Genomic DNA, 12584 nt, shown 5'->3' with positions numbered 1-12584 from the left:
TATTTATTAGAAGCAAGTAAAAAATTAGAGACAAATAAAAAGAACATGAAGACATTTTAATATGTCACTCCTGCCTGTCTTGTTACTGCTCAGCATTCCTAACCTTAACAAATTTTACTTTATTGTATTTGTGTCAGTGCTGATTTTGAAGACTCTTTGCTTAGATATTAATTTCAATTTAAGAATGTGTTGCATTTCCCAAGAAATAACATTTTTTATGTTTTGACCTAATTTTGCTGTCCTAAAATAGATAGTAAAATATTTTTATATATATCTTTTCTGTTTAGATATGTATTTTTATGTGGAGACATTTCCAGAAAATTCCACCGAGATTTAAGTTATGATTTTATTTTTAAATACCTATTTTTTCAATTAGGTTGAGTTTGAAGATGGTTCTCAAATAGTAATGAAGAGAGAAGAAATATATACACTAGATGAAGAGCTTCCTAAGAGAGTAAAAGCACGTCTTGTGAGTATTTGCTGATAATAATGTTATAATATATATATGCTTAAAATGCCAATAACACTATCCTTGGCTTTATTTTGGATTTGTTTGTGAGCCTATACTAATAAGAGTGGCTGAATCAGCACAATTAGGAGACGTGTCCATTTGCTAGTGAGAATGGTTAGTTGTTCTTCCAGTACAGGCAAATGCGGTTGTCAAACATAATTCTTTTCTCCTAAGAGGGACATCATGTTTGATCATCTGTCAGATCATGAATGATCAAGGTAGTAAACACTTGAATTGACAGACATTCTGTTCTTTCAGTATGCTTATAACATGTATAATTTTTAAAAAAACTTTCCAGCTTCTCAGACCTTTGTGATTTTAAAAGCCTTGAATTTAATGAAAATGCACTTAACTTCATGTAAGAAACAATGTGACCAATCAGAACTCATTATTGTCACTGACAGGGCTCACTGGCAGGACTCACGGGCAGACATTTTACTAGTCTTTGGTTTAAAACCAAATCTTTGATACTTTTTTAAGTTTCCTGCAGTTTCAAACAACATCCACCATTTTTATGTATGTATGTCATGTGGGAAAGTGTTGAGGTTCATGAAGAGCATGACACATAAAGGTTGAAAAGGGAAAGTTCTTCCATACACTTATTAGAGGAGGTGACTGCTTTTACCTGTCTTAGGGCAGTGCTTTCTAGTGCAAAATGCAGTAGTCAGATATTCTTGATTAAGAAACCTTTTTGTTGATGAATTTGGGATAAGTGCAGAAATCTTTCAGTGTTCTAGGGTTAAGATAGATGTCTTGGAAAATGTTAAATTAACCATCTGGTTATATTTAATGGGCTTTTTTCATTATACTCGGAAAGCATACCATTGCCATTTTTTTGTTTTAGAGACTACATGGAAGAAGCATCTCTAATTAACTGCATGCTCTGTAGAATGCAAATTGTTGCATTTCATTCAGGGTAATAATAATTGGGTTTAAGCTATTGGTTTTTAAATGTATTTTTACAACTCGATATTTCTTTCTTTCTTTTTTATTTGACACCATTAACTTCATTGGGGAGTCAGCTATAGCTTAAAAACATTAAATTTGGTCAACTGAATAAAACACACTACAGCCAGTGCGTAATTTTCTTTGCATGATTCTCTGCTAGTGCATTTTCTGTTTTTCTGCTAGTGATTTTCTACTGCTTTGCACAATTTTCTACTAGTACCTCCAATTCTAGAAATATGTAGGTTAGTCCTACAAGTATGCCCAACACCTCCTTCCCCTCCTCATGCTGAACGTAGTGGAAGTTAAACACAACTTATGATACTGTTTCTGTCTATTGAAAGAAATTATGCCAGTTCCTTCTAAATGATGCTTTTCTTAATCTTTGGAATTTTTCCATTACTCCAGCAGTGAAAGTTGGTCCAAAATATTCTGCCTTTAGTTTTTGCCAAGTGGCTTGCTGTTTGTTGCCCCACTGCTGTGTTAACATGGATTCCCAACTGTTTTAAGTTTGCTGACAAATAACCAAACGGTAACTGATTCTCTGCAAGTTAGGCAGTGTGCAGGTCTCTTTTCAGGTGTCCATGCCATAGTACCTTGCATTTAAAACATTTCTGCATCACACAAAGTGGTGAATAATACTTGATACTGCTAGGATTACACCTGCCCAACAGTTGCATCGGTTCTGTGTTGCTGGTTTTTTTTTCCCCTAGAATTAGAAGGGTTGTGTGGTTTCTGGATAAAAGCCAAAACTACCAACTGGTGTTAGTGACATGTTTCTAAGGAACATATAGACCTAGAGAATTAAATAATGAATGGTACATGCAAAATGCGGAAAAGTTAAAATTGTATTTGTATGTATGTGTAATTAATGTCTGGTTTTAGTCTACAGCCTCTGACATGAGATTTGAAGACACATTTTATGGATCAGATATTATCTTGGGAGAGAAGAAGAGGCAGAGAGTATTGAGTTCTCGCTTTCAGAATGAATATGTGGATGATCCAGGATACCGCACATTCTTAAAAAGCTCATTCCAGAAGAAATGCCAGAAGGGGCTATAAAGGCAGCAGATGAAGAGAGAGGGATGTTGATTAAAAAGCATGCAGCATTATTTGCAATTGGTTTTTGTTTAATTGAACACTCTGTTTTCCATTGAACTAATCTATACACCGTCCTCATAAACTGAAGTACTTAAGTTCTGATTTCTTCAGTTAATGTATTAAAGATTTTGTAATGTTTTGCATTATAGAACTAGGGGGAAAACCAAGAGAGATTACGAAAGGATGTACTGAAGAAAAGTTTCAGTCCTGCTGTCCTAGGTTTTTTGCAGGGGGATGGAGCCTAGAGCTGTGTGGGTGTGGCTAAATTGCTGTTCTGTACCACCCACTTCATCTGTGGGGGGCGTGGCTTCAGGGGGAAGAACAAAAGGCATGCACATGGGAAGTACGCTGTTTTCATTATGTTTCTTCCCTGGGGAAGCTGCTGGGGCCAGCACTGTGGACTCTGAAAAGCAGTGAACACAGCCAAGATGTGGCTCCAGTAAAGCTGCGCTTGCAGCTGAGATGCAATTCCAAAGAGGTGGCACCACGCAGAATTGAACCCGCAGAGCAGAGCAGTCTGGAAGCGGCCAGTGTGGCACAGCAGAGACAGTCTGGCTTTTGTCATAGTTTTTTGTTTTCTTGGGCTCAGGGATGGGGAATGCTGGCTGTGGAGAGTATCCACCACCTTGTCTTTCTCCCAGGAGACCACGTGGTGCTACCTATGGAGAGCGTTCACCACCTGGCCTTTGTCTTGGCAACCTCGTGGAACTAAGTCAAGGTAGTGAACACCTCTCATGTGTAAAGCACCTTTTCTGTACTTTTCTCATTAATATTTTTCTGTTACTGCACGTTTCTTATTGCACTGCTGTTTGTTTTCAGTAAATTGTTACCTCAGCCTGTAGTCTCTGCCTTTGTCCCTCTCTCACCTGAGGGCAGTGGGGGCAAGAGGAGCAGCTTATTTGGAGTTGAATTCTCAGCTTGTTTTTTAGACCATCACACCTGCTCACATTGAAATAAGTGGTAAAATTCCCTTTGAATTATAAGAAGAGATTCACATTCTGAAGAGGAGATATTTTAGGAAACAGAGATAATGTCAGTGGCTAATTTTTTTCTGCACCTAAGTTCAATAATAACAGTTTTTATAAAACATTTTTAAAACAAATACAGATATATTCAGTACTGAGACGAACAAAGGCTGTGCTTACTTTGTACAGTGCTTTTACATATATATGTCACTACTGTTTTCAGTAGGGTTTGATAGGGACTCAACTATTGACTTAGATATTTTTGGCTTTTAAGAAAGATACCTGCAGCACAGCAAGGATGTTCTGTATATTTAAAGAGAGATTTTGACAGTTATTTTTGAACATGTTTTTCATAGGGTCTATTAATAATAGCTATTTGTTAAATACAAATTTCTTTCACTATGTGTATGAAAAATTAGAGTTCAAATATAACAGCCTAATTTTGACTGAATATATTATGATATGTCTTTTAAAATAAAGTTCTCGCAACATAATCATGTTTTAAAATAAATAAATAAATGAATAGATAAATAAATACTGTTCTTTTACTTGCAACATTTTGTCTGTTGATGTGATTTTCAATCCTATTATTTTATTCCTATAGGAATCAATAAACTTCATTATATGCTGTATTTTCCTGAACAGAACAGATTATACACACAGACAGTCACATAGCTTGATGTTAAAATGCAAACTTGATAAATACTGTACTTTCATTTCTTGTCTTTTTATTTCCCTTCAGTCTTTAGGATCCTGACCTTTTTGGATGTTTCATGGAAAGCAGAAAGTCTGAATTTGTCTGAACACTTGGGCATGTGAACCTAGAGGAGAGCTTTATCAAAATGACATCATCTGTTCCTTGTAAATTGGACAGTCAGCAGGATTTCTGACTGTCTGCCACAGAAAGAAGAGCCCTCTCAAAATCCAATTTAAATTGAGCACTGCTGTTTCTAGGGTTCTACTTGCAAAAAAACTTGACTATATGGACCCAAAGATTTTGTCATTACAAACCCAGTCTTTTACATGCTGAGGCACACATATCTTTGTCTCACTGAAGCCTTTGCATGACTATTCTTATTTTTTCAAGTGGACAATGAAATCTTTTCAATTACTATGTGACACTTCAATTGATAACATAAGTTTTCTTAAGTGTTACATTGTCTGTCTTTTCTTGTACCATGAAATCACTCAGAATCCCTTTAGTCTAAGAAATTGCTTAGCTGTGACAATTGGAATGTATATCTAATTGACAATTCTTTCTCTAAAGGCAGTGGGTTGTGGTGGGTGCTGTCAGACATATTTCAGAACATCAAGGCTCCTTCTGGTGTTGTAAAGAAAAAATGAAACTAATGATAGATTTGCAAAATGCAAGATTGGTACTGCCTTTGCAATTACATGCAGCTGATAACCAAATGTTAATGTGTGGACAGGTTTTGGAAGCAGGAGGCTATGGAGTGGCTTCTGTGAGAAGCTGCCAGAAGCTTCCCCCATGTCCAGCAGACCCAATGCCAGCTGGCTCCATGGTGGATCCTCTACTGGTCAAGGCTGAGCCTACCAGTGACCATGGTAGCACCTCTGGGATAACATATTTAAGAAGGAAAAGTTTGGGGCAGATGTAATTGCACTCAGAGAAGAGCAAAGTGAGAATATGTGAGAGGAACAACTATGCAAACACCAAGGTCAGCGGAGAAGGAGGGGGAGGAGGTGTTCCAGGCACTGGAGCAGAGGTTCCCCTGCAGCCCATGGTGAAGACCGTGGTGAGGCAGCTGCGCCCCTGCAGCCCATGGAAGTCAGTGGGAGAGCAGATATCCACCTGCAGGCTGTGAAGGAGACCGACCCAGAGCAGGTGGATGCTCGAGATAGGGCTGTGAGCCCATGGGAAACCCATGCTGGGGCAGGCGCCTGGTAGGGACCTGCAGACCTGTGGAGAGAGGAATCCACACTAGAGCAGGTTACCTACTAGGACTTGTAACCCTGTGGGGTCCCATGTTGGAGCAGGCTGTGCCTGAAAGTCTGCACCCCGTGGAAAAGTGACCCACATTGGAGCAGTCCATGGAGAACTGTTTCTTGTGGGAGGGACCCCATGGTGGAGCAGAGGAAGGACTCTTCCCCCCGAGCAGTGGCAAGAACGAGTGATGAACTGACAGTAACCCCCATTCCCAATCTCCCTGCGCTGCTGTGCAGGAGGAGATAGAACCCAGAAAAGAGAGAAGGATGTGGGGAAGGTGTTTTTAAGATTTTATTTTACTTTTCATTATCCTGCTCTGTTTTTGTCAGTAATAAATTCAATTAATATCCCCGAGTTGAGTGTGTTTTGCCTGTGACAGTATTCGGTGAGTGATCTCTCCTTGTCCTTATCTCAACTCATGAACTTTTCTTATATTCTCTCTCCCCTGTCCACTTGTGGAGGGGAGTGATAGAGCAGCTTTGATGGGTGCCTGGCATCCAGCCAGGATGAACCCATTGCAGCTAATTACTGATGCTTAGTATCAAAATACTGTGTTCTATGGTAAGAATGCTTTTATGGTCTTCTATGAAGGTTCAGAACAATTATGACATATAGGAATGCTTTGTAATTGAATAGGTGATGCTATGCAATACTGTAGAGGCAAATGTGCGTTCTTTGCCTGGATCTGATATGACCTGTTATGACACCATGAATAAACTCCCTTATTTCTGTAAAATGGATCCAATATCCTCTTGTTCAAGATCCTTGAAATTTGCTGATTAAAGAGCTGCAATTTCATTTTAAAATATTCATGCAAAAAGTTGGCTTGTTTCCCCTTCTACCTTTCAGCAAAAAGATCTTTACTTTGGAAGTTCTGAAAGGCACTGAATGATTTCTGACCTTTGTAAGGTGCTATAAAATACCTGTTATGTAAGTGTAAAAAGTGTAGTCATTGTCATGATTACAGTTCCATGCCTCCCATCTCAAGACCTTATGGCCCTTGCAAACTGGATTGGCTAAACAACTGGCCTAGAAGGACATTTCCTGTTCCCTTACAATTCCTGAAAAACCACATTTTTCTGTTCCATGACAGGTGTTGTTATGAACCTTTCAGGTATGTGAGAGAATACATTGGTGTGCAATGTTCTGGGAAACCAGGAGCTTGCCATGAACTGAATCGGGTAGGTGGACACCAAAACACGATTGTTTGTTGCCCACATAACCAGTTCTCAGTCGCCAGTTTCTCACTCCAGTAAAACCTCTGCATGTTATTTTTCTCCTGATGTTAGATACATCATTTCCGGTGAAAAAGCATGTCAGCATTCATGACCATTTCACTTACTGTGTCTGTGTGAGGAAGAGTGAATTATGTAGGAAGAGTGAAGCCCCTTTAAAGACTGGCTAACTGAATCAGCAGCGGTATTCCTAGGATTAAAAAAAAACAACAAAAACCAACCAAATAAAAATTGAATGTCCATAACAAGAGAGCACAGAATGCCACAGGACAGGAAGAACCATGCTCTTTCTATTACCTTATACATACAACAGCAAAGTAACTGTCCTGTATATTCAAAAATCCTGAAGGCTGTGGGTGAGCACACTCGTGTGCGCACACACAAAGTAGTGGTTTGTTCAGGATACATTAACATTATTTTTTTCGCTCTCATCTGAAAAATAGCAAGGAAGAATCTGAAGTGCTTCAGTTTATGCTGGCTTGTGATGTAGAATGCTTTAATGCTATGACTTGGATTTCCACAGCTATAACTGAGGTCTGATAAAATCAAACTACAAGAATTAGATAAAAATTAGATTACTTCTCTTGAATCCTATATGCTATTGCATTACTGTAGCAAAACAATTTTGTTGATGCTTAATAGGAGTTCTATAATATATTGTGTTGTGCTGCGGTGGTTAAAATTTTTCAATTAAAGAGAGTAATAGAAAAATTCCTACAAAACACTTTTGCTTTGAATCTTGTTTATACTTTCCAACTGTGATGTAAGTTAACAGCAATTTTTTTGTAACAGGGAATTTAATGTGAATTTAATATGATATTTATAAGCAAAATATAGCAAAGTAAAAGCAGCCCTACTTATGTGGTTCTACTTTTTCTGCTTTTGTGAGATGTTCTCCAGTTTAGAAGGCATTATAGGAAAAAATGACTGATAAGGTAAATCCTGTTTGAATGATCATCTGTCTAAATAACAAATACTTGTATTTCCTACCTGTGCTGCTCAATTTAGCCATCTTTGTTTAGTGACACAATCGCAAATGTTAACTTTGATAACAGATGAAGGTAAAATGATAATTTCACTTACTGGAATGAAATGCTGCTTTCTACCCAGTCTCTAAATTTTGTAGTGGTATTTCTGTTTCATGTTATCAAACTGAAGTATTGGATGCCAGTGTTCAACAGCATATTAGCAGGATGGAAAGCTTTTGTAGGATGGGCAAGAGGAATCTTTCCTGCACATGTGCACAAAAGGTGTATCCATCTCTTTTAAAAATTGTATAACCATCTGATAATTTTATCACACACCTTCACATTTCAGAAGCCATCTCTGAGGCGTCTAGTCTTGAATTCCAAATGCCTTAGATAGCATTTTTCTCTGACATATCTAGCAAAAAGAAAATTATGATGTTATGGTAGGGCATAAAAGTTTTACTGGAGTTCATCTTAGCTGTTGTATATACAGTCTACTGGTTATAGCTTCACTGTTACTATCAGACTGAACTATCCTACAGCCATGCTGCTGAGCTCTCACTCTCAATACCTTATTGGATTTCCCCTATACCCGGATTTGTAGGCAGAACTGGTAGCTGCCAAAAGTTTTGTAAGAGCCGGTTTTGAGTTACTAGAAATGCTGGCAATTTAGATATCCTACAGCTAAAATTTTTATGTGTTGGTTTGTGTCTGAAAAAGTCTGGAAACTCTGCTTCAAGCAGTTTGGTCTTTTGGAAGGATTTGGAAGAGGAGAATTAAGGAAAAAAAAAATCATCCTTCTTTCTATCCCGAAGTTACCCAGGCATTTATTTGACAACCTTTGTCATTCCTTTATACAGTGAAACAGGGACATTCTGGTGGATGAGGCAAAGAGTGATTCCCATTAGATTTTAGAAATAGGTTTGTGAAGTGTTTCTGTAGATGTGCTATCATTTGACTGAGCTATCATAAACTGTATGGTCTGTGAATGGGGCTCTGAAATAAAGTTTTGGAAGAACCTGTACCACTTCTGCAGTGATGGAATGGACTGTGCATGCATTGCCAACATAGTCATCTCAGCACTGACCTTGCCAGGCTTGCAATCTGGGAGAGCCTTTTGTCCTTTTCTTTTCCCCCTAGTTACTTAAATGGAACACAGAGGCAGCCTCTCCTTTGTTCTCAATGGCTTGCTAGTGATGCTGCTGCTGTAATATAGAAAAACAGGAAGGAAAAACCCCATGAACAACAAAAATAAAGAAGCACAAACTACAGTACGGAAGTGTAAAGAGTTCGAGGCAGATAGGAAGAATTCATGGAGCTGGAAGGAGAAGAAATAGGGGGACCAGATTCTGAAAAAGAGATTTGTTCACAGTCCTCTGCAGAACCCAGGATGCCTGAGGCTTGAATTTCTTGTGGTATAAGCAAATGGCCGTGAAATGTACCAGCAAATTACTGACTGGTTGCCTTTAGGAACTGCTATTCCTGATGCCAATTACTGTATGGACTCAAGAAGCAGTTACCTCTGTTCTCCCAAGGATCTGATCCTTCTGTATAGATGGAAAGTCAGTTATATGGGATGAGGTTTTAATTATTTTTTTTTCCCCGGATTGATCACTAGAAAAAAACCAGTTTTTGTGTTTGTATGCATTTAAATTACTATGCTAGAGTTACGGATGCAAAATATGAGATATACAACCAATGCCAAAATTTTCCCAGAAGAAGCATGATGCTTGAAACTTCCTCATATGTTCCTTATAGGTCTAGTCACTAGAGGAACTGTGGGCAGGAATCATGGTAATGACTCTCTTGGATGCACAGAAGTTAAAAGCAAAGAAGAATACAGAGGCACTGCATTCCCAAAGGCCATTTTTTTGGCACAGTACTAATGGTTGATGGCAATGTCATGCTACATTACTGAGGAGAAAAGGCTCAAGGAACAATGTAATAGGAAAAAATCATCTTTGAAAAGCTTCCATGTCTAAAGTAGTCCACTGCAATCCACATCTCTCCCTTTTTTCTGTGGGCATATGTAGTGAACATGAGTAATAAAAAAAACTGTTAACCTCAGTCCAATCCAAATGTGGCAACCAAGGGTGACTTGCATGACCCTGCTGTTTTCATTCGAGTCCTGTTAGGTGACTAAAAACAGAAACAGGTGAATTCAATATTTATTTTATTTTAGCTGGAAAGAAGTAGCAGAGAACAGTTTCCTTTTCCTATTGACCTATTGAAACAGCAGTAAGATAGATTTCTGTTCTGAATATCTCTTTTTTCGTTATTTCAGTTGTTAAGTCCTGTCAAAGGAAGAGATGGCACCATTCTGTTCTCTGCCTATCTAGTTTTGTATCTCCCTTCAAAGTCTTCCACCAAAGGCAGAAGAAAATGAGCTAAAATTTTTCCAGCTTCAAACACACAAGTAGGAAAAAGGACAGCTTCCTATTTTTCTTTGACAACCATGTGGAACCAAAATGCAAAGGGCAGAGGTCTCTGGAGAGGGAAGGAATTCAATGTGTCCATTGTGCCTCCATGCTCTCTTTGAGGACTTTTATTTACTTATTGCCTTAAGACTTCGTATGAGACAGGCAGAGTATGTTCTGCTTCACTTGTTCATGTAAAATGCTGGTACAGTCTGTAGATGGGGAGCAGATAACAAAATGGATACTGACTGTACTGGATTTTGGAGACTCCTAAATAAAGACATAGCTACAGGAAACAGTGGTGAGCACTGCCACAGACTAAAAAACAGAAAGCGTGAGTTTTACAATAGTCTCACTTTCACCCTTGTCATTCACAGCTGAAACATATCAACATAAAATGGCATATTGTGGCAAGCGATCACAACTTTGAAACCACCTTCCTGTTTGATTTTGGGCAGGTCTGTAGAGATCATGTCTTTGCTTAGAGAAGTCATTGAATGTGACACCATGTAAGCTGGTTCAGTACGTACGTTTGAAAAATAAGCAGAAGGTACGTTGTACATTTGTAACACGAAGAACTACATGAATGAAACTCTTCAGTAGCTCCTTTCTGCCAAGGGAAAGTTAAACAGAGGCTACATGACATAGTTACTGTAACTGGAGGTAAATCTTTGCAGAAAGAATTTGGAGGTCTTGGATTCCACTGAGATGGTGGTGTAAGTATCACTGTGTGCTTAAAGAACAAGCAGGACCAAGACACAACCATGCATGCAGAAGTTTTTTCCCAACATTTTGAAACACTAGGAATAAAGGATAATTTAAAGCAACTGTTGAGCTCTCCGAGATCTTTGTCCTCAAGAGAAGGTGGATGTCTGAGATGCAATAACAGTGTTCTGCTACAGCACACAGAGATTTTGGAACAATCAGAGAAGAGCCTGTGTCTTGGGAAAATTCACCTGCTATTTGACTGGGGATAATTTGATGGCTGGGGACACTGACAAGTGCATAGAGACCGTAACCCCTACCCATAAAAGTGGTCAGTGTGCATCACTCTCAAGTTTCAGTGCTTTGTTCTGTGGCACTTCCTCGAAGCTATGTAAGTAACAATAGGCATTTCATGAAAAATAAATGGAAAACACTGTTGTAGGCATTTTCATTGTGAAGTGTCCATTGAATAAACTCCTGGAATAGTAATGAGAAAATTTGTGTCAATTAGTAATGTTTTAAGAAGACATGAAAAATCAATTGAGAAACCCCAGGAGGGTAATCACTTGCCATCAGAATTATTAATTTCATGATGTGTTTTAAAAGAAAGGACATGATAGCCACTAAGGGAGGCCCTGGAGGAACACAATAGTGGTATGTCAGCACAATTGATTTCTCAGTGATTTAAAGCAAATGATCTTAGTGACAAGTTAAAAAGTTTACAGTTGAAAAGGAGATGTAACCTTTGGGCCAGCAGAGGGTCATACATGGTTATTACTGCTGGGGAAGGAGTGACCAAAAGGGTCAGTGCACCTTACCAAATTTTTTGCCATTTTTGCCATTTTTTGCCAGATGTGCTGGGATATATCACAGGTGAATTCACTAGTTTTACAACTTCTCCAGCTTGTCTCCCCCCCTTTCTTGCCAGTCTCCTAACTTAGTAGTCGAAGATGAAATGACAGTTCAGGCCCGAGACATGCACATCTCAACTCTTCTCATGACACTGTAGTAAAAGAATAGGTCTGACTTCATAGCAAACACTGTTGTGGGAATTTGTTTGACATGTCTGTCAGTGCTTTAAATAAGGAAGGATAAAAGTTTCCATAGAGAGAAACACCAGATTTTTCAAATACAGAATGGGGGCCAAAATCACTTGCTAAATGCTGTGTAGCATTAAAATGAGAGCTGACTGAGTGAAAGCTGCAAGTTTTTGCCCAATAAAAATTATAACAATACAGCAATGATAGTTTAGTTCTGCTATGAGAACAGTCTCTGGCATCCCCTTACTGTTGTCAGGCCATGTAATCCATTTTCTCTAGTAAATTATGTGGTATTTCCCTGTGGCAAAAATACTGCTTTGCATTTTGCTACATTTCTTTTTATCTGGATTTTGTGTTTTATGCTTTGCGTATCGCCCTTAGCTAATATAATTTTCTTACTAGGATCTCTCCCTTTCTGTCTGGAGCTCCCTTCTCCAGCAGTTTTTAAGGGCTAGGTAGAATGGATGACTGAAAATATTTTTTTCTATAGACTTCTGTACATACTCTTGTAGTGTCACTGCCAGACTAATCCTTAGTCTCCATCACGAGCTTGCTGTTCTCCTGCCTTGCTGCATAGTGAGTTAAGTTTTCAAGCATGCATCAAATGCTGTATTCCTTGCTCTGGATCTTTTAGAATTTGTTAGGGTGTGGTTCTGAGGCTAAGGTTCAGGCCAGAGCAGGAATATCTCAGGAATCCTCACTAGATCAGTACACTACAAGAATATCCTTTTTTATCTACTTTTAGTCTT

General features: G+C 38.6%; 1 protein-coding gene across 2 annotated transcripts in view; it reads left to right on the top strand.

Annotated features, from left to right (window-relative positions):
* Positions 1–2996, top strand: part of KDM4C (lysine demethylase 4C) — a 248398-nt gene extending 245402 nt beyond the window's left edge. For both annotated transcript variants that reach the window (XM_027670574.1, XM_027670573.1), the window contains 2 exons: positions 377–469; positions 2342–2996. In XM_027670574.1, coding sequence (XP_027526375.1) covers positions 377–469; positions 2342–2518 — 270 coding nt within the window. In that variant the 3' untranslated portion in view covers positions 2519–2996. The remainder of the gene's footprint in view (positions 1–376; positions 470–2341) is intronic.
* Positions 2997–12584: the final 9588 nt, after the last annotated feature.

Source organism: Neopelma chrysocephalum, unplaced genomic scaffold (assembly GCF_003984885.1).
Source record: "Neopelma chrysocephalum unplaced genomic scaffold, ASM398488v2 Primary Assembly neopelma1_96921, whole genome shotgun sequence".
NCBI classification, from domain to species: Eukaryota; Metazoa; Chordata; class Aves; order Passeriformes; family Pipridae; genus Neopelma; species Neopelma chrysocephalum.
Note: the sequence above shows the minus strand (reverse complement) of the source record. Positions and strands in the feature narration are given on the sequence as shown.